At 38.0% G+C, this 19798-nt stretch overlaps 1 protein-coding gene across 4 annotated transcripts in view; it reads right to left on the bottom strand.

Moving 5' to 3' along the window:
• LOC130920372 (Kv channel-interacting protein 2-like) overlaps window positions 1-19798 on the bottom strand; it is a 42404-nt gene that overhangs the window by 15997 nt on the left and 6609 nt on the right. For all 4 annotated transcript variants that reach the window (XM_057843551.1, XM_057843548.1, XM_057843549.1 and 1 more), the window contains exons 2-3: window positions 629-939; window positions 484-553 (exon numbers count right to left, since the gene is read on the bottom strand). In XM_057843551.1, the coding sequence (XP_057699534.1) occupies window positions 484-553; window positions 629-775 (217 nt within the window). In that variant the 5' untranslated portion in view covers window positions 776-939. The remainder of the gene's footprint in view (window positions 1-483; window positions 554-628; window positions 940-19798) is intronic.

Genomic DNA, 19798 nt, shown 5'->3' with positions numbered 1-19798 from the left:
TTGGTGGTGTTATGTCCCTACTGTCCCTATACAAACCTACGCCCTTGGTTCGTGACCTGCTATTAAAAAAACAGCTTGTTTGTCAGAAAAGTTATTAATTCAAGAATAGATATCGTCCAAAACATTATTTGTAAGCAAATTGTTCTTGAGTCAGGTGAAAAATGACCAACTTTTAGATGTTTGGCCTTAATAAGAACAAATAGTAATATTTACTTAGAGTAAAATGTAATAATCTAACACATTAATCTGTTAACTAGTTGTTAACACTCAAATCAAGATGGAGAAAATTATTTGACTAGATATAAGAAAAGTAATATGATTAAGATGTTACAAATTTGCAGTGTATTCGATATAATTACAGTTAAGACCTGACATCCACATATGTGGACATCACACTGTAGGCTACACTTGAATATAATGACGCCAGGTTTAAGTTTTTTTCTAAAACTAGCCACTCTTAAGAGTTAAGTGACTGTAACTGACCTCCCTGAGGGAAGAACTGAGAATAGATGTTTTTAAACGTCTCTTCGTTCACAGCACCACTGGGACACTCCTGGAATGACAAGATATGAAGACCATTCAGATCATTGTGATTTCGGGCAAGAGTAAAGTTGCCAGCAGGACTCACATTTTTAAATCCCCTGTAGAGAATCTGTAGTTCTTTCTTACTGAAGCTGGTACGCCCCACGAGACGTTCCAGGCCTTCGGGTCGGTATCTCACCGCCAACAACTCGGCATCATCACTCACGCTATCTGTACAAGCAGGGAGACACATACAACACGCCGCTACAGTGTAGTTGACACAGAAAATTGACTAACAGGACACGTGGGGACACTTGCTTTGATTGATGGATGGGCTGGTGCCGGAATGGTAGCAGGGCAGCAATTTGAGGAAGCGCTGCTTGATGGTCCTTTTTGTGGCTTTAGATGGTGGGTTACCTGCAATGAATACAATTAGGATTTGAACACAGAATCTTTCAACCAGGCAGGCAGACACGCTAAGTAGTGTTGCAGTGATACCGAAGCTAGAAATAATGTTGCGTAATATGTACATCTGGCGATCTAATTTCTAACTGCTGGTCCCCCAAAATGGCAACCAGCTACACATACATCTGTAAATAAAAGAAACCCGTATTGGCCTGAATATAAGACGGTGTTTTTTGCATTGAAATAAGACTGAAAAAGAGGGGGTCGTCTTATATTGGCGGTCTTGACATTATACCCAGTCATAACGCTAGGTGGCGCCAGATATCATTGAAGCGATGTTCTGTCATGATAAATCTCAGCTACTCTCCCCATTCACGACGCTAGATGGCTCCAGGTATCATTAAAGCGATGTTCTGTCATGACACATCTCAGCTACTCTCCCCATTCACGACGCTAGATGGCGCCAGATATCATTGAAGCAATGCTCTGTCATGACAGATCTCAGCTACTCTCAAGTTTAACCAGTTTGCATTATTTTATTGCAATGTTTTTCCTTATTTAGATTTGTTTCAAGACTACAGTTACAGTTAGACTTCACTTTGATGGTTAATGCAGTTATTGCAATGTTGTTGTTTTATCACAATAGATTGGTTTATTTACATTTCAAAAACCAGAAGCCATTCATTTACGAATGTGATTGCACTAGTTTACATATTTAAATGTTCAGATATCAAGATTTGAATGAGGCAAAATAAAATGCCTTTCCTCTCTAATATATTGTTATAATCATTTGTTTCGGCTGTACTGTAATTATTTTCTGTATAAAAATTAATTTGGTGTTCAAAAAGTCTTTTTTTCAAACTTGAGTCATCTAATAATCAGGGCCGTGTTATATTCAGGCCAATACAATATTTGTCGCCCTTTCCAAAACGATGATAGACGTACAATCGTGTGTCATCCATTCGTCCTTCTACTGTTAATGTAAGTAAATGGTTTATCACTAGTAGGCGTTCAATCCATTTCAAGTGAAAGGATGGCAGCGAGCTGCTAGCCCTCCCACTTCAAATGGATCGGACGTTTAGCGCCGTCAATGGCAGACAATGAGTTTAGGGCGCTTTCACACTGGAACATGAAGACCAGGGTCCGGTTGGAGAGCTACCTTGCAGCAACACTTGCAAATGAAAAAGTTCAGCATTCACACTGCGCCAACTGAATTTTTTTGAGTAGAATCACTTGAAAGAAAGGCGCATTCATTGCTTAGAAAAATAGAAGAGGAAATACCTCGCTACTGTCAGAGGAGGGAGTGTGGAGCGTTGCTGCACGTAATGTAGCATTATTTTTACTTGCTAAACTGTAAATCGTTTTTCATTGACTTCACAATTTACAATTTATATTATGAAGTCTATGAGGTTTTTTTTTTTTAAATTATTATTACTGTCTTTTATTTTGCAGCGATAATCGTGCACCTGAATGTGTCAATTTTTTGTCAACTGACTGTTTTTTGGAGAAGAAGTTTGTATGCATGTAAGTTTGAATAAAAAAAAATTAAAAAAACATAATGTAGTACAGCATAGCAAGTCGCCGCTCAGCCAGCTACGGTGTCGCTCCCTCCCGACTCATTGCTGAGCAAACTGGAGTATATAAAAAAATGTATAAACTGAGCAAAACATGTGCAGCGCCATCTTTGACATTTTCTGCCCTGGACTTGCGGTTTAGACAGAACACCATGAATTGCGGTTGAAGTAACCAAAGTTTTAAACTGCCAAATAAAACCAGAGTAACCCACGGAATCTCCAAAAATGAATTCAGCACGACGTTGATGAGACTTGGGGACCTTTTGTGCTGCACTTGGTTGTGTGAACTCCTGGTAGCGCCTAAATATATATGCTTGGAAGCGCCATACGCCTTAAATTGAGCAGACAATCAGTTAAGGATGTGCTTTAAAGCTAAAGGATCCACCTAAAAGATTGCATGGTTGTTTTTATCATTTCCTTAATCGTTCCTGGACAAAATTCTAACAATCTGTGCAGCCTGCGTTAACATGGGGTGTAGACTGATATTCCGGCCACTCGAGTGACCAAAATGATGCGAAATTACAAACAATGTTACAGTTGCCGAATGCAGAAGGGCTGACACGGATTTTGTTGTTACGAGGAAATACTATAAGGTAATTTTCATCAGTTAGGTTCTAGTTATGGTACTGTATTATGAGCGCATCACACATGTACATATAAACACAAATTGCATTTAATTCGTTTTTATTTTAGATATTGATCGCAATAAAACTTTTGGACATGATTCCATTTTTTGTTTTATTTAAAACGATTGGTGCATGTGCAAAACAAGTCAATAAATCCCAATTTATAAAATTAAAGGAAAAATATTGACAAAGGTGGAGCATAAATCGAGCCTTCCATCATAAAGGTAGAATGCCCGTCCTCTTAAATATGTTCATCAACGTAAGTGTAGTTGTGAGGCACATCAAGTTGTCTTCCCTTGCCTCACAGCGTTACACACCTGTAAACAAATGAAAGAAAAAAAACGTGTAACACTTAAATTATGCATTTAGGGTTTAAAGCCCGTGTATGACTTGTAGTAGATAAGTGTTTGTTTTCTATTTCTTTATCGTTGAAGATATTGCAAAGCTAATGATGTCTAAGCGGTGAAGCAACACAGAATTGTAGTCAAATTTAACATATTCGTACCTGTTATTGCTTTGTGGTGGCACTGTATTGCTTCCACATCTGCCTTCATCAACACAAAATTCCCATATTCATGTTTTAGGACACATTCAACTGGATGCTTCGGAGCTTTTCAGGTCCCTAAATGCGTTTCCATCCACTGCCATTAAATCGGTATTATATCTATTTTGGTTGTGGAGACTCTTAGCCATTTCTTCATGTTGTCCTTTCATGTCGCGATGATGGCAGATTGATGCGGCATTTCCAAATTGTCTTTTTTGAGGGATTTTGGTGAGTAATTGCACGTCAGCTCCACTGTTGTTTTGGTTCGAGAAAGTGTAGAACGGAAGTCGCAAGCAGAAATGCGGAAGTACCTTGGAAACTTAAAAATCAAAGCACGGAAGGGACCCCAAGTCACACAGGTGCAAAATCGCTCTCACTTTCATGACTTTTTGTCAAATTGTTGCTGTTAAACAGTGTCAGACCAAGCCTGGGACGCGAACCTCCGCGCCACGACGCTTCCACTCGGCAGGTATGGACGCTAACCACTGCCCCATAAAGCTCGAGCCAATGGCACACCGCCAGCGTCCCTACATGAAGGAATCGGCAGGGAGGTTTCCATGCTCCATGATGGACCTGCGTGTACCCGTTACACCAGATTGGCAAATACTTTACATTCAACTGAGTATCCAGTAATTTAGTATTAAAAGACCTTTTAAAAAATGTATATTGCCTCAAAAAGCAAAGTTTTGGTACAGTATCAGCATCGCCTGATACCACACAACTGGGTCTCGGAAGCCAAAAATGGTATTGGTGCAAGGGCGTAGGTTTGCATAGGGACGGTAGGGACATAACACGACCAGCTTTTCACGATGCTGAAATTGTCCCCACCAACTTTTTAAGCAACCGTATTTGCATTATATGGCTTCAGTTATATAGGTCATTTAGATTGTCTTCTCATCTGTAGTAAGGATAGAACTGGCCCAACTATTATTAAGTGAACTACAGTACTTTCATTATGTTCAGACCTACATTGCCTTTTCACTTGCTGAATTGCCAGTCCATTTTTCCCCTCAAACGCACGTTTGATTGGCTGATGACTTGACCCCCCCCCACACACACACACGCATTCACAGCCCAATAGAAATACAACATGCCGCAACAAGACAGGGATATTAGAAGTTTTTTTCTGCCAGCAGCAGCCACTGTAAGTAAGGTAAAAAGACAGCAATGTTGTGGAGGTGGGGAACACACCACTAATTTTGCTATTGAAAGTCTGACCTCCATCAGAATTTCTCGAACCCGAGGAGGAAGCTGTGTTGAGAAATATCCTCTTGCATTTTTTCTACTGTTATAGTTAAATAAACAGTAAGAAATGTAGTGAACTAAGGATTACCCCCTTGTAGATAGTTAGTTGATGATCAACAAGTTTGTATTTCTAGTGTATGTTAATATATATTTTGTGTTCAAATATTGCAATTTAAATTTGCATATAAATTCCAGACATTTATTATGGAAGTTTTCAAAATGTTTCTTTAGTAGTTTTTGAAAACCAAGGTTTGAATCGAACGGTGTGTCACCTGAACCAATACACATGAAAGTCAGTATAAGTCAATACAGATTTATTTTGCATTGATCATTTAGTCTGTCAATTAATTAGGTTCACATTGGTGAGAAATATACCCCTGACCCCGGTTCACCCAGTCTATCTGGTTTTATAAATGTCCCGTCCCCAGCAAAAAGTGTACCGGTACATGCAGGTTATGCTGTTATATCGTCCCTACCAATGTTGAGACCAAACATACGCCCTTGTATAGACCCTACTCACATGACGTCACAACCACGCCTCTGCGCCATGTTGTCCGTCTACTCGTCATGTTGACGCATTACCGCTACGTAAATTCCTCCTATTATGGCGTGTTTTTCTGCTCGTTAACATTAATAATCAAAATGGTGAAGGCGTGTGTGGCGGTTGGTTGCAATAACAGAGAAGATAGACGGAGAGACTTGAAGTTCTACCGTATTCCGAGAGACCCGGAGAGGAGAGCGAGATGGACTGCTGCAATTCGACGAGAAAACTGGGCTCCAAACGATTACCACGGATTATGTAGTAGTCATTTTATATCTGGTAAAATGCATTTAATATATATTTAGAGGGTTTTGGGCTGACAACCACAATTAAGATCATTGCGAGGCTAATCGCCGACAACATACAGTTTCAAATTCAAGATGCTTATTTCTTCCACCATCATTACATTCTGAATAATATTTAGCTGGTACCAAGTGAAAGAAGCTGGCCTCGTCTATGGATCATCAGTTAAACAGGTGTGTCCAAACCTTTTGCAAAGGGGGCCAGATTTGGTGTGGTAAAAATGCGGGGGGCTACCTTGGCTGATTTACGTAGAACAATACATTTAAACAAATTTTAGCAAGCCCTTCTGTGTGTCACATTTGCTTTATTATTTTTTTTAATTCATAATTTCAACAGTCTCGTCTTTGTGGCTTTCTCTTTCGACACTCGGACTCTTGCGAAATACTGCTGCTGTGAAAAAATAAACTAGCTTCAAGTTGCTATAATTTCTCGCTGCGTATCTTCCCTGTAATGTTGTCGTACATGTCAGCGTGTCTTGTTATTGTTAAGTAATATTGCGTCACATCGAACTCTTTGAATACAGCGACTGTCTCTTTGCAAATGAGGCAGACACAGTTGTTGCGTGTTTTATTGAAGAAATAGTCCAATATCCACCTATCCTTGAAGCGTCGGCCATCGCAGTCAACTTTTTTTTTTTTTTTATTGTCGCCATTTTAGAAATCACACAGGGTAATGTTACTTAGAGTGCTGCTCTTAAAGTTTTTCAAACTTTCGTGAGAATAGGCTGATTTTGTGTGGACAAGATAGTTGTAGATATCAGGGTAGCAGATGTCAGGCAGAGAGGGCGAAGACAGCGGGTCGAAAAATATCGATTTAGGCATCAAATATGGATCTGGCGAATGGATAGACTGAAGCTTTTCCACATAACGCCTTTTATGCAACGCATCCAATGAGTTTACAGCGTCTGAAAGCACCGGGGCTTCCATGAATTGCTCTATAAACTGAACGACTACTTGAAACCATTGAGAATAGGGTTAAACAGAGACGGACAATATGGCGGCCGGATACAGCGACACATCATTCTGTGACGTTGGTGAGAAGGGTCTATTGGTGCAACACCAGCCATGCAAATTGTACTGAGCTAATGAAGGTAATTGTGAAGTCCCAAATGTATTCAAACACCTCAAATATTTTATTTTTTCCGCAGTAATTCACTGCTTTTATTTTTAAAATAAATAACTAAATAAAGCAACTGAAACAACGTGACCATGCACGTATGAATTGTACCAGCAGAGGGAAGTGTTGCTCCAAAATAAGTATATGTCCTTTTTTTTTTTTTTTTTTTTTTTTTAATTTTTTATTTATTTATTTTTTTATGCGAGTGCTTCCCCATTTGTGCATACACACGGACATGCAATGACTGATGACACATTTGCACAACCACTAAAACCTGCACAAGTCTGTGTGGGTGACAAGTTTGCTTTTGAGGGAGCAGAGCACACATCAAAGGCAGTCAAATTGAAAATACATGATAAAACGGGAAAATTTTGGGGAAAAAATATTTTGTGTTCAATTTTTATGCTATTTCAAACTAAAACTGGCAAATTGTGGTCAGTTGTTTTTTTTCTAGCGTGTCAAGTTTTTTCTCCACAGTTTACTTTTCGATTGTATGTCTACTGTAAGTATTGAAGTATGTAAATTATAATTATAGTTGTCGTTTCATTTGTGATAACATATTAGTGTCAATAACAATTGCAGTCATGCCTGTTTCACATTTCATTGTATGGCAATCAATCAATAAATCAATCAAATAGTATTTGTAACACACTTTAAAACAGCCCTAGTCAATTCGTATGCTGAAGAAAAACAAAAATACTGATAAAATATGATATAAATGATAATATATCATATAAAATGTAAATATTAGATTTTTTAATGTATAAAAACAGCACATACAGTCTGTAAAGTACTGTATCTTTTTATTGTTATTGTTTTTTTGTTTTTTTTTTATGAAAACAGGGATCCAACAGTTGAAAAAGTTGACGTGATAGAGAGAAACTGAGACCACTTTTAGATATTTCAGCCAAAAATGAGTTAAAACAGCTGTCAAATCTGATTTAGCAAAAATTGTGTTTCTCAGTGAAATTTCTGGAAAAACTATTATGTATTATGAGCTTATTTGAAACCTGTTTGGAGCCGGAAAATAAATTTCACTTACGAGAACATTCTCAGTAGACCAAAAAGCATATCAATCATAGGGCATGTAAAACTCAATAAGGATCACGACTCATTAGACGTTCAATCCATGACTGATAATTTACCGACAGGCCTCAGAGTTCAAATGGATTGGACATCTATCGTCATCAATGACAACCAATGAGTAAAGTCATAAGACAGCATTAGAAAACAAGAAACCATTGCTAATTGCGCATGTGCAAATGGCTATTATTCATGCTTCATGGTGTGATGATGTTTGCTGATGAAATGCCAGTCAAACATTCAAATACGGCAGCTGCAGTTGGCTGGAAAAGCAAATAAAAAAAGGACAACATTTGTCATCTTCATGACACAATGATGCAATGTTTTATTCCTCCATCGTTTTTGCTGGAGGCTTATTGAGTGAATTTAACCACAGAGAGAAGAAAAAAAGTTTCCCCTGCTGATGTCATTCTTTCTCCTGCCAGCTATTTTTAGAAAAGATTGATCACACAGGAATGTGATGAGAGCAACACACACGCATGCACATATTGAACCGTGTATGACTGCAAGGTTATAATGTGTGATAGTGCATTTTGAGGCTGGACATAGTTAATAACACAAGCACGTTTAAGTATATGCCCATTAAGTGGTTAAATGTGTTTCAAAAACACATCCTTCTCTAAGATTGGACCTGTGCACACCCTCAGGGTGACTTTGATTGCTTCAATCAATTTCATTGTATGCGGCCCACTGAGGCAAATCAATAAACTTCTTTCTGCTGCGACTAACACAATTAAAAGACTCTTATCTACTCTTTTACCTACTGAGGATGACACACCAAGACAGGACAAATCGCAAGAAATGCTCACTAAAATATATATACGTATATACAGTGGTACCTCGACTTATGAAATTAATTGGTTCTGGAAGTAGTTTCTTGACCTGAAAATTCTGTAAGTAAAGACGCTTTTTCCATGTAAATGCCTAATCTGTTCCAAGACCTACAAAATTCAGATATACATTTTTATAATGCACAAAAATGCATCAAAATATGTAACACATACATGTTACAATTAGATTATTGCACAATAAAAATAAAATTAAAGTAGTGGATAATGTAAAAAAAAAAAAAAAAAAAAAAAAACAAGAATACCATAAAAAGATAAAAGTTACGGTGATACACTCATGTAAAGCGGAACACAAGGGGAAAATGAAGAGGGCGATGGGATACACACATACACATACAGTAGAGGTACCTCTAAGCCACTTGGATGCCAGGAAGATGCTAGGCAATAGCCAATGGCAGAGCAGCTATAAGTATGTTACGTTCAGTAAATTCTGGGAACTGCGATTTCGTGATTTACAATTTTAATTCGTAACAAGAGGCAATATTTTCCCATTGAGTCGTATCTTAACCTGAAAATTCCGTATGTAGAGACGTTTATAAGTAGAGGTACCATTGTATTTTGACGTTTATATATTTAACCTTTTCAGGGACAGTGGTCACTACAGTGGACCGTTCCAAACGTTGACACTTAAGACCTTTTACCCTTATAGAACAAGTGAATATGTTTGGTAATTTCAAAAGACCGTTATTTGTTTGTTTTTTGACTCACTGAAGAACTTAAACCCCATTAAAGGGTAAGTGATTATTTTTGGTCATTTAAAAAACCTAAACATTAGCAATTATACAGCAACATATATGTTAAAAAAAATATATATATATATATATATATATACACACATATATATATATTGTATATATATTCAAAATGTTTGTCATTTTTAGCCTAGAATCATTAATTGATGTCTAATATTGACTTTAAAAAAATAAAATAAAACGACTTTAAAAAATTATTCACTCGCCTATTTTAAACTTTTAAACAAATTCCTTACAATGAAAAAAATCAGCGTCTGTAAATAAGTCACGGATATCTACCTCATAACTATCGCTTACTTGTATTTTTTTCGTTACTGTCTCATTATCCTCAATATTTTAGATGATGAATAATCGATCCAAACAAAGAAAAACTGGGAAAAAAAAAATTAAAACGGTAAATATATGAAAATGAAAATCTCGACTACTCCTTAATGCCTGCAATTTCTGCATCGCGACCTTTGTTAAATTACCACGTTTCACCCACAAAATTCCAAAACAATCCGGCTGTGGCCATTCACATCTGTGTCTTGACACTCGGTGATACATGCTACATGGAGTTTTTGGATCGAAAAGAGCGAGATAATATCTCGTTAAAATCATGGCGTCTTTAATTATGATCTCGCATGCCCTCACCCCCTGTCAGCGTTTTGCTGTTTTTTTTTTTTTTTTTTAAATGCCCTCCTGTTCAAAAATTTTCTTCCCCCAGAAAATTGAGATTTAACGCTTTCCAATTATGTATCACACATGCATATAGGACAATTTTGAAATTTGGCCAAATTGGGGTCTCAGAGCGGAACTTCAAGTCACCTGAGTAAATTAACCGTATTTGGTGCACTATAAGCCGCACCGTAGTATACGGCACACCTTCAATGAATGGCCAACTTCAAAACTATTTTCATATATAGGGCGCACCATTATAAGGTGCAGTAGTAGTAGTACAGTGGTACCTCTACTTGCGAACGTCTCTACAAACGCAATTTTCAGGTTACAACAAGTCTAAATGAGAAAATATTGTTTTTTGTTAAGAAAAAAATGGTAAAAGGTATGTATGTACTTCCTGCTTTTAAATATTGCTTAATATAATCATGTAAGTAATGCTTAACTAATGTCATGCTTAAGTAATAGGATTCTGCTCTCCTATTGGCCATTTGTTAATGATGTTTCAATTTGGGTGGCGCAGTATGATGACGTGCACCGGAGCGATGGTGTTGTCATTGCGGGTCGACGTCTGAGCCAAAAGAGAACAAGTCTCGTGTTTTTGTCTCACGAAGAGTTTTTTTAAACCCACACACGGTTCACGGCCGAAAGGTACGCCTCACTCGAAAGATATATACAGTGGTATGAAAAAGTAACTGAACCTTTTGGAATTTCTCACATTTCTGCATAAAATCACCACAAAATGTGATCTGATCAAAATCACACAGATGAAAAAAAAACTGTTTGCTTTAACTAATACCACCCAAACATTTATAGGTTTTCATATTTTAATGAGGATATTATGCAAAAAAAGACAGAAGGGGGTAAAAAATAGTAGGAGAACCATCACACTTAATATTTTGTGCCCCCCCCCCCCCCCCCCCCTTGGCAGCAATAACTTCAAATAGACGCTTCCTGTAGCTGCATATCAGTCTGGCACATCGATCAGGACTAATCTTGGCCCCATTCTTCTCTCCAAAACTGCTGTAGTTCAGTCAGATTCCTGGGATGTCTCGCATGAATCGCTGTCTAGGTCATGCCACAGCATCTCAATGGGGTTCAAGTCTGGACTTGGTCACTCCAGAACATGTATTTTGTTCTTCTGAAACCATTCTGAAATTGATTTACTTCTGCGTTTTGTATTGTATTGTACTGTATTTTTTCCTTTGCATTATGTTTTATTGTCTACTACATAACAGGTATTAACAGTTAGGTTGGGTACAGTGTATCACAAAAGTGAGTACACCCCTCGCATTTCTGCAGATATTTAAGTATATCTTTTCATGGGACAACACTGACAAAATGACACTTTGACACAATGAAGAGTAGTCTGTGTGCAGCTTACAGTATATAATAGAGTTAATTTATTTTCCCCTCAAAATAACTCAAAATATAGCCATTAATATTTAAACCCCTGGCAACAAAAGTGAGTACACCCCATAGAAACTACATCCCTAAATGTACAAATTGAGTCGTTAGCGTTACTAGGTCCAGGTGTGAATAGGGAGAAGGTGTGTTCAAATTTGTAGTGCAGCTCTCACACTCTCTTATACTGGTCACTGAAAGTTCCAATATGGCACCACATGGCAAAGAACTCTCTGAGGATCTTAAAAGACATATTGTTGCTCTACATAAAGATAGCCAAGGTTACAAGTAGATTGCCAACACCCTGAAACTGAGCTGCAGCACAGTGGCTAGGATCATCCAGCGTTTTAAAAGAGCAGGGTCTACTCAGAACAGGCCTCGGGTTGGTCGTCCAAAGAAGCTGAGCGCACATGCTGAGCGTCACATCCAAATGCTTTCTTTGAAAGATCGTCACAGGAGTGCTGTCAGCATTGCTGCAGAGATTGAAGAGGTGGGGAGTCAGCCTGTTAGTGTTCAGATCATACGCCGCACTCTACATCAAACTGGTGTGCATGGCTGTCACCCAGGGAGGAAGACTCTTCCCAAGATGGTGCACAAGAAAGACAGCAAACATGCGCAAATATGCTGCGCTGTTTTTTAAACTGTGACATTATATCCCACTATCTGCACTTCTCACCCTGTATAAATCTTTATTTGAGCCACATTTACAATATTGTAATATCATATGGTGCAACACATTTCCAACCTATCTAAAAAAGCTTGAAACCCTACAGAAAAAAGTCATACGTGCCATAGCATGGTCTGGGTTCAATGCTCCTACTAAATTAATATTTCACCACCACCACCTTCTGAGGCTAAAAGAACACAACTACTTTCAAAATGCTTGCATAATGTATCAGGTCATCCATAAACTAAACCATAAATTAAGTGATCTCATTCCAATCAGTACTCCTCAGCACACATACACTACTAGAAGAAAAAATCACATCACTGGAAAAAGCAGAAGTCTAAAGTCTACAAGCTTTGGCATTGTATGCAGAGGACCACAGATCTGGAATGAACTGGACGAAACACTTAAAATGTCACACTCCATCTCTATTTTTAAGAAAAAACTGAAAACCCATCTCCTTGCTATGTATGTTTAATATGCTGTCTTGGAATAACATTCCTAAAGTATCACATGTCAAATCCGATGTAATCAGAATTTTGAAATTTCCCATAGTTAATTGGATGTATGTGTATGAATGTGTGTATGTGTGTGTTGTTTGACTGGGCCCCTACTAAAAGCTTTAAATAGCTTATTTCGGAGTGTCCCTTTCATACATCTTGTCAGATGAACTGCTTGTATATATGACCATGTTCATGTGTGTACCATGATACGATGTGTGAATAAACTAAACTAAACTAAACAGTTTGCTGAAGACATGTCAACAAAGCACATGGATGACTGGAACCATGTCCTATGGTCTGATGAGACGAAGATTAATTTGTTTGGTTCCGATGGTCCAAGCATGTGTGGCGGCGACCAAGTGAGGAGTACAAAGATGAGTGTGTCATGCCTACAGTCAAGCATGGTGGTGGCAATGTCATGGTCTGGGGCCGCATGAGTGCTGCAGGTGTTGAAGAGTTACATCCTATTGAGGGAAACATGAACTCCAACATGTACTGTGAAATACTGCAGCAGAGCATGATCCCCTCCCTCCAGAAACTGGGTCGCAGGGCAGTGTTCCAGCATGACAATGACTCCAAACACACCTCCAAGATGACCACTGTTTTACTGAAGAAGCTGAGAGTAAAGGTGATGGACTGGCCAAGCATGTCTCCAGACTTGAACCCAATAGAACATCTTTGAGGTATCCACAAGCGGAAGATGGAGGTGCGCAAAGTCTCAAATATTCTTCAGCTCCGCAACGTCGTCATGGAGGAGTGGAAGAGCATTTCAATGGCAACCTGTGAAGCTCTGGTCAACTCCATGCCCAGGAGAGTAAAGGCAGTTCTGGATAATAGTGGTGGCCACACAAAATATTGACAGTTGACATGTTGTATGTTAATATTGACAACTTTCACTAAGGGGTGTACTCACTTTTGTTGCCAGGGGTTTAGATATTAATGGCTATATGTTGAGTTATTTGGGTGGGGGGAATGAATTAACTCTATTATATAAGTTGCACACAGACTACTTTTCATTGTGTCAAAGTGTCATTTTGTCAGTGTTGTCCCATGAAAACGCGGGATTTTTGCAGTTGAAGTTAGAAAAGGCAACCTTGTGCTCCAGTCCAGTCCAACAGAGACCCATCGTGGCTATTCTTAGTAACTTTACAGGGCTCGTGCTTAAAAGTGACACTAAAAGCACAAAATACTCCTTAAATTGTTTCTCCTAAATGTGTATTTTACCTAGATATTGTTATCATAGTGTAACATTATGAATATTATTCAAGTATACATGCATCAGTGGGGAGTCAATCAGTGGCGCCTCCAGAAATTTTTCATAGGGGTGGCCAGATGGGGCCACTTAAAATCTTGGGGTGGCCAAAACAAAAAAAGCCATAATTTCAGGTTTTCATTATATTATTGCAATAAAAAGGTCAGGGGTAAACTATCAGAAAGACTTAAGGACACGGCTACTGATATACTTTGGTGTATTGTGTAATATTTGATGTTACTAATGATTTAATGTGCATAGTCCATACCTGTCCAGTCAACATTTTGAGTTCCACAACAATTCAGTTTTATTGCATTATGTATATATTAGACATAAGGTGTACATTTAACTAGGGCTGTCAAACGATTACAATTTTTAATTGAGTTAATAACAGCTTAAAAACTAATTAATCGTAATTAATCGCAATTCAAACCATCTTTAAAATATGCCATATTTTTCTGTAAATTATTGTTGAAATGGAAAGATGAGACAAGACGGATATATACATTCAACATACTGTACAAAAGTACTGTATTTGTTTATTATAACAATAAATCCACAAGATGGCATTAACATTATTAACATTCTTTCTGTGAAAGGGATCCACGAATAGAAAGACTTGTAATTCTTAAAGGAAAAGATAGTGTATTTGTTGAGCTTTCAGTAATTGATACTGTAGCGACTTAACTGTTCTGCCCAAATGCATGATGGGAAGTGGTGCAACCATGACTGTGTGTGGTGGCTGTAAATGCTATATCTTCTCTGCGTTGGGTACACTACAGGGTGTTAAGAAAACGATCAACTCCTGTCATTCTTCCCCATGTCACTTCCCACAATACAGTTGCTGTGGTAGAGATGATAAAGCTTTTGCCAATTAAAGCACGGCCCCAATGAATGCTTGTATCTACTGCACTCTGCCTCTCATCTCTGTATATGAGCAAAACGGCGCCATTGTAGACTGTTTACGGCGATGAGTGAATGAGTCATACCGCGAATGCGTTAGTTGCGATAAATATTTTCACGTGATTAATTTTTAAAAATTAATTACCGCCCGTTAACGTGATAAATTTGACAGCCCTACATTTAACAAAACAAAATAAATGCATTCATTTGGGATGAAATGCATAACTGATGCTACAACAATCTAACTATATACTGGCAAGCGGGGTGGCCAGTGGGGGGCCAACTAATTTATAGGGGTGGCCGTGGCCACCCCTGGCCACCGCCTGGTGGCGCCACTGGAGTCAATGACTTGTAAGTGATACTCTTGTGGTATAGGTAAGGTGACATGTGATAGCAGCATTCAGTAATAAATATTCGTTATTAGCAGTGGGAAAAAAACATTTCAGTTTACAGTATGCGTCCATTTTAAGACTGCTGCTTTGGTGTTATTGTGCAAATTGCAGTTGGCAGATAGCTGTTGGCAGTTCACATTTGGATAGTCCACAGGTAGTGCAATTCTCTGTGGTTTGAGTTCAAGTGTCCTATGTCAAAAGGTGCAGGTGACACCAAGTGCAAATATGTCAGTTTCTCATTGCAAACTAGAGTTGAGTATTGTGGCAGCTTTAGGGAAGAAGCTGTCTCTGAGTCTGTTTGTTCTGGCTGATATGGACCTGTATCGCCTGCCAGAGGGTAGCAGGTTGAACCAATGTAAGCCGGGGTGTGTAATGTCCTTTATTATGCTTTTTGCTCTGTTTATGCATCTGGAGTTGTAGATGTCAGCCAAGGAAGGCAGGGGGTTGCCGATGATCTTTTGTGCAGTGTTGTTCACCCTCTGCAGTCTCTTCCTGTCCGCCACTGTGCAGCTTGAGTGCCACACTGACACAGCGTAGATCAGCAGGCTCTCTGTGGTGGAGCGGTAGAAGGTCACCAGCAGGCTTGTGCTCAGTTTTTCCTTTTTGAGCACTCCGAGAAAGTGCAGTCACTGCTGGGCCTTCTTGACCAAGGCTGATGTGCTGGTTGAACAGGATAAGTCCGCAGAGATATGGACCCCAAGGAATTTGAATGACTGCACTCGCTCAACACATTCACCGTTGATGTACAGGGGGGCAGGGGTAGCGCTGTTTCTCCGAGGTCCAGGATAAGTTCCTTTATCTTGGAGATGTTTAATCTGAACATGAACAGTGTCAAGATGTACTGTATTCTGTATGTTGCAAGTTAATTTTATTACTGACACTGCGTTTCAGGGTCATCACCATGTTTTGCACAACCCTCCATGTAGCATGTATCACCAAGTGTCAAGACACAACTGTGAATGGCCACAGCTGGATTTTTGGGGGATTTTATGGGTAAAACATGGTAATATAACATCGGTTGCAATGCAGAAATCGCAGACATGAAGGAGCGGTCGAAATTTTCATTTTAATATATTCACCCTTTTAAACGTTTTTTTTTTCTTCCAATTTTTATTTGTTTGGATCGATTTTTTATCATCTAGCATATCGGAGAAAATGCGACAGTAACAAAAAAAAACAATTAAGCGATAGTTATGAGGTAGATATCCGTGACTTTTTTTACAGACTCGATTTTTTTCATTGTGACATAACTTCTTTAAAAGTTTAAATATGTGAGTGAATAATTTTTTAAAGTCGTTTTTTTTTTTAAACAAAATATGAGACATCAATTAATGATTCTAAGCTAAAAACGAAAGACATTTTGAATCATAAATATACTAGTAATTAAAGATGTCCCGATCGATCGGGATGTCCGATCACGTCATTTTCAAAGTATCGCAATCGGCAAAAAAATATCGGACATGCCTTTTTTTAATATATATATATTTTTTAATTAAATTGTTTTCTAATTGTATTTAACGTTACAGACAAAATGTCTTACACTCATCCAGAGTCTTTAGTTTTGGCTTAAAGTAGGGCTATCAAATTTATCGCTTTAACAGCGGTAATTAATTTTTAAAAAATTAATCACGTTAAAATATTTGACACAACGCATGCGCTGCACGACCCACTCACGCATTGTCGCGTTCAATCTATAATGGCGCCATTTTACCTATATATAGAGCTAAAAGGCAGCGTAAAATGAGTAGAATGGATTTTGGCAGTCTTTGGAGCCTTTTTTTAATTGGCTAAAGCCTTACAATCCTTCTCTCAACAATTAGAAATATCGTGGGAAGCAATGTGGGGAAGAAAGGTAGAAGTTGATCTTTTTCTTAACACCCTATGTTAATTCCCAACGCCACTACGCACACTCATGGTTGCACTTCCCATCATGCATTTGGGCAGAACAGTTAAATGGCTACAGTATCATTTACTGAAAGCTCAACAAATACACTAGATGGCAATGTTTAGTCACAATATACAAAGTCACATTTATCCTTTAAGAATTACAAGTCTTTCCATCCGTGGATCCCTCTCACAGAACGAATGTTAATAATGTAAATGACATCTTGATTTATTGTCATAATAAACAAATACAGTACTTATGTGCTGCATGTTGAATGTATATATTCGTCCGAGTTCTATTCATTTTTTTCTTAATGCATTGCCAAAATGTATATGATCGGGAAAAATTATCAGGAATGATTGGAAGTGAATCGGGAGCAAAAAAAAAAAAAAAGCAATCGCATCGGGAAATATCGGGATCGGCAGATACTCAAACTGAAACGATCGAGATCAGATCAGAAGCAAAAAAACATGATCGGAACAACCCTACTAGTAATTAATTACCTTCGTTTTACGGCTGTGTTGAAACAAAAGCGGTTGCGCGACGTCTGTAAACGGGGATTTTCAGGGAAAACGTACAAATTAAAAATGGTTCGGAGGCTTATTGCGCCATGAATCTGCTATGGCAGCATATAGACATATTGTTCTATCAAACACAACAGTTGTTTTGGCTTAAAATACAGCAGTTTCTTTTAAAGAGGAGTGCATGAGCAGAAACTGCTTTTTCAGTCTTGCCTCTGTTTTCCGCCATATACATATATATTTAATATTAGAATATTTTAGCCTGCTATAAAACATTGACAGTCTTCTCCAAAATGCAAATTTGCAATTAAAAGGTGACACTTTACCTATAAAAGCTAGCTGGTTTATAGCATTTGCAAACAATGCAAAAAAAGAACAAAATCTATTAGTGACACCACTTGCATGACAAAAAGAGAGTTTTTTATGGAGTGTAAAGCTTACGGTTAGCTGCTCAGCGAACGTACGGTGAACACTCCAAAATAAAAGCCCGTCATGCTCAAATACAGATTTATGGAGTTAATCTCACATAGTTCAAATTCTACACTAAGAATAATTTTAGTCAGTCATTATGAAAAATCTAACTGGCAAAGAATAATTCGGCGTCAAATTTGCTAACGTGTACTTTGCAGGACAAGATGACGGTCATTTTGGATGAAATAAACACTTTTGATGGGCTCTAATTAGCATTGGGTTTCTCCCCTATTTCATATTCTGCACTTAACCAGCTTTCAAATGACTCGTCATGCATTATTTTATTTATTTTAATATATATTATTTTTAATGTAGTATATTTAAGGATAACACTTTATTGCATTGGAATGGGTGATTTGTTAGGATGTATTGTCACTGCATTACTGGTTGAATTGGTTAAAAAATGGACAATAATATCTAATATTGACAATAATTTATGAGACAATGACAAACATTTGTTATCGCGACAGGCCTAATGGTAGGTGCGATTGGCTGGCAACCAATGCGGGGTGAAAGCTCCAGCACCCCCGCGACCCTTGTGAGGATAAGCGGCATGAAAGATTAATTAATTAGCAGTGTACTACTACTATACTATACTATACTATACTAATTCATTTTTTAGGTAGTACTTATTGGGGAAAAAAGAAAGAAAACTACTCCTTTAGGTATTTTTGTTCAAATCAGAAACAGAACAATAAAACAATGAAGAAAAATAAGACATACATCATAATGCATAATACATCAGAAAAATTTTTGGTTAGATAAATTTTAAATGACAAAATAACAACCCCAAAATTTGAAAAGCTTACATAAAACAGATAACATTGGGGATCCATTTTCTTTTTTCAGTTTCACTTTCATTCACTGCTATTGACGGTGATAGACATCTAATGCATTTTGCCCAGAACTGCTTGTTGCTAGCCCTTCTGCCCATCATACATTGGACGCTGATGGACTTCTACTCATAATGATGTTTACAATTGCTTTTCAAACACCTCTATAATCTCACATCCACTTTTCTTGAGGATGTCACGGCATCTTAAGACGGGTTAAGGCCCCGGCTAAATGAATCATGTCTCCCCTCTGCTTACAGTAATCCTCACAAGGACTCAACTCACATTCTGGATGACCATTTCTCACAAACCATGTGCACATACACAGCTTTCAGAGTATGGTTTGTATCAGACGTCACCCCGTCTCGTAAGAAGGATGAGCTTTGACTCTTTGTTACACAACATCAAACCACATAAATCACATTTGCTCTTTGCTACACACACTTTCAAACAATGTTACATGAATGCAGTGGTGACCACATACACGCACACACTGGTGTAAACTAGTAGTTGTTGCTATGAGTTCATTTTTTCAAAATACATAACACAAAGTGCAACAATGAGTAATGCTGAGGCATGTTTAGTCTGGAGGGGAAATTGATGACTCAGCAAAGAGCCAGCATCTCTAATGCATGGTTTTGTTAGGATCCTGTTTGTCTGATACAATATGAATCTAAGCTGGTTGTTCTAGCTTTTTTGAGAATAAAGGGCCTTTGTTTTTATTAGGGCTGTCAAAATTATCGCGTTAACG

The sequence above is a fragment of the Corythoichthys intestinalis genome, chromosome 8 (genome assembly GCF_030265065.1).
Source record: "Corythoichthys intestinalis isolate RoL2023-P3 chromosome 8, ASM3026506v1, whole genome shotgun sequence".
Classification (NCBI taxonomy): domain Eukaryota; kingdom Metazoa; phylum Chordata; class Actinopteri; order Syngnathiformes; family Syngnathidae; genus Corythoichthys; species Corythoichthys intestinalis.
The sequence above is the reverse complement of the archived record's forward strand: the minus strand, read 5'-3'. Positions and strand labels throughout refer to the sequence as shown.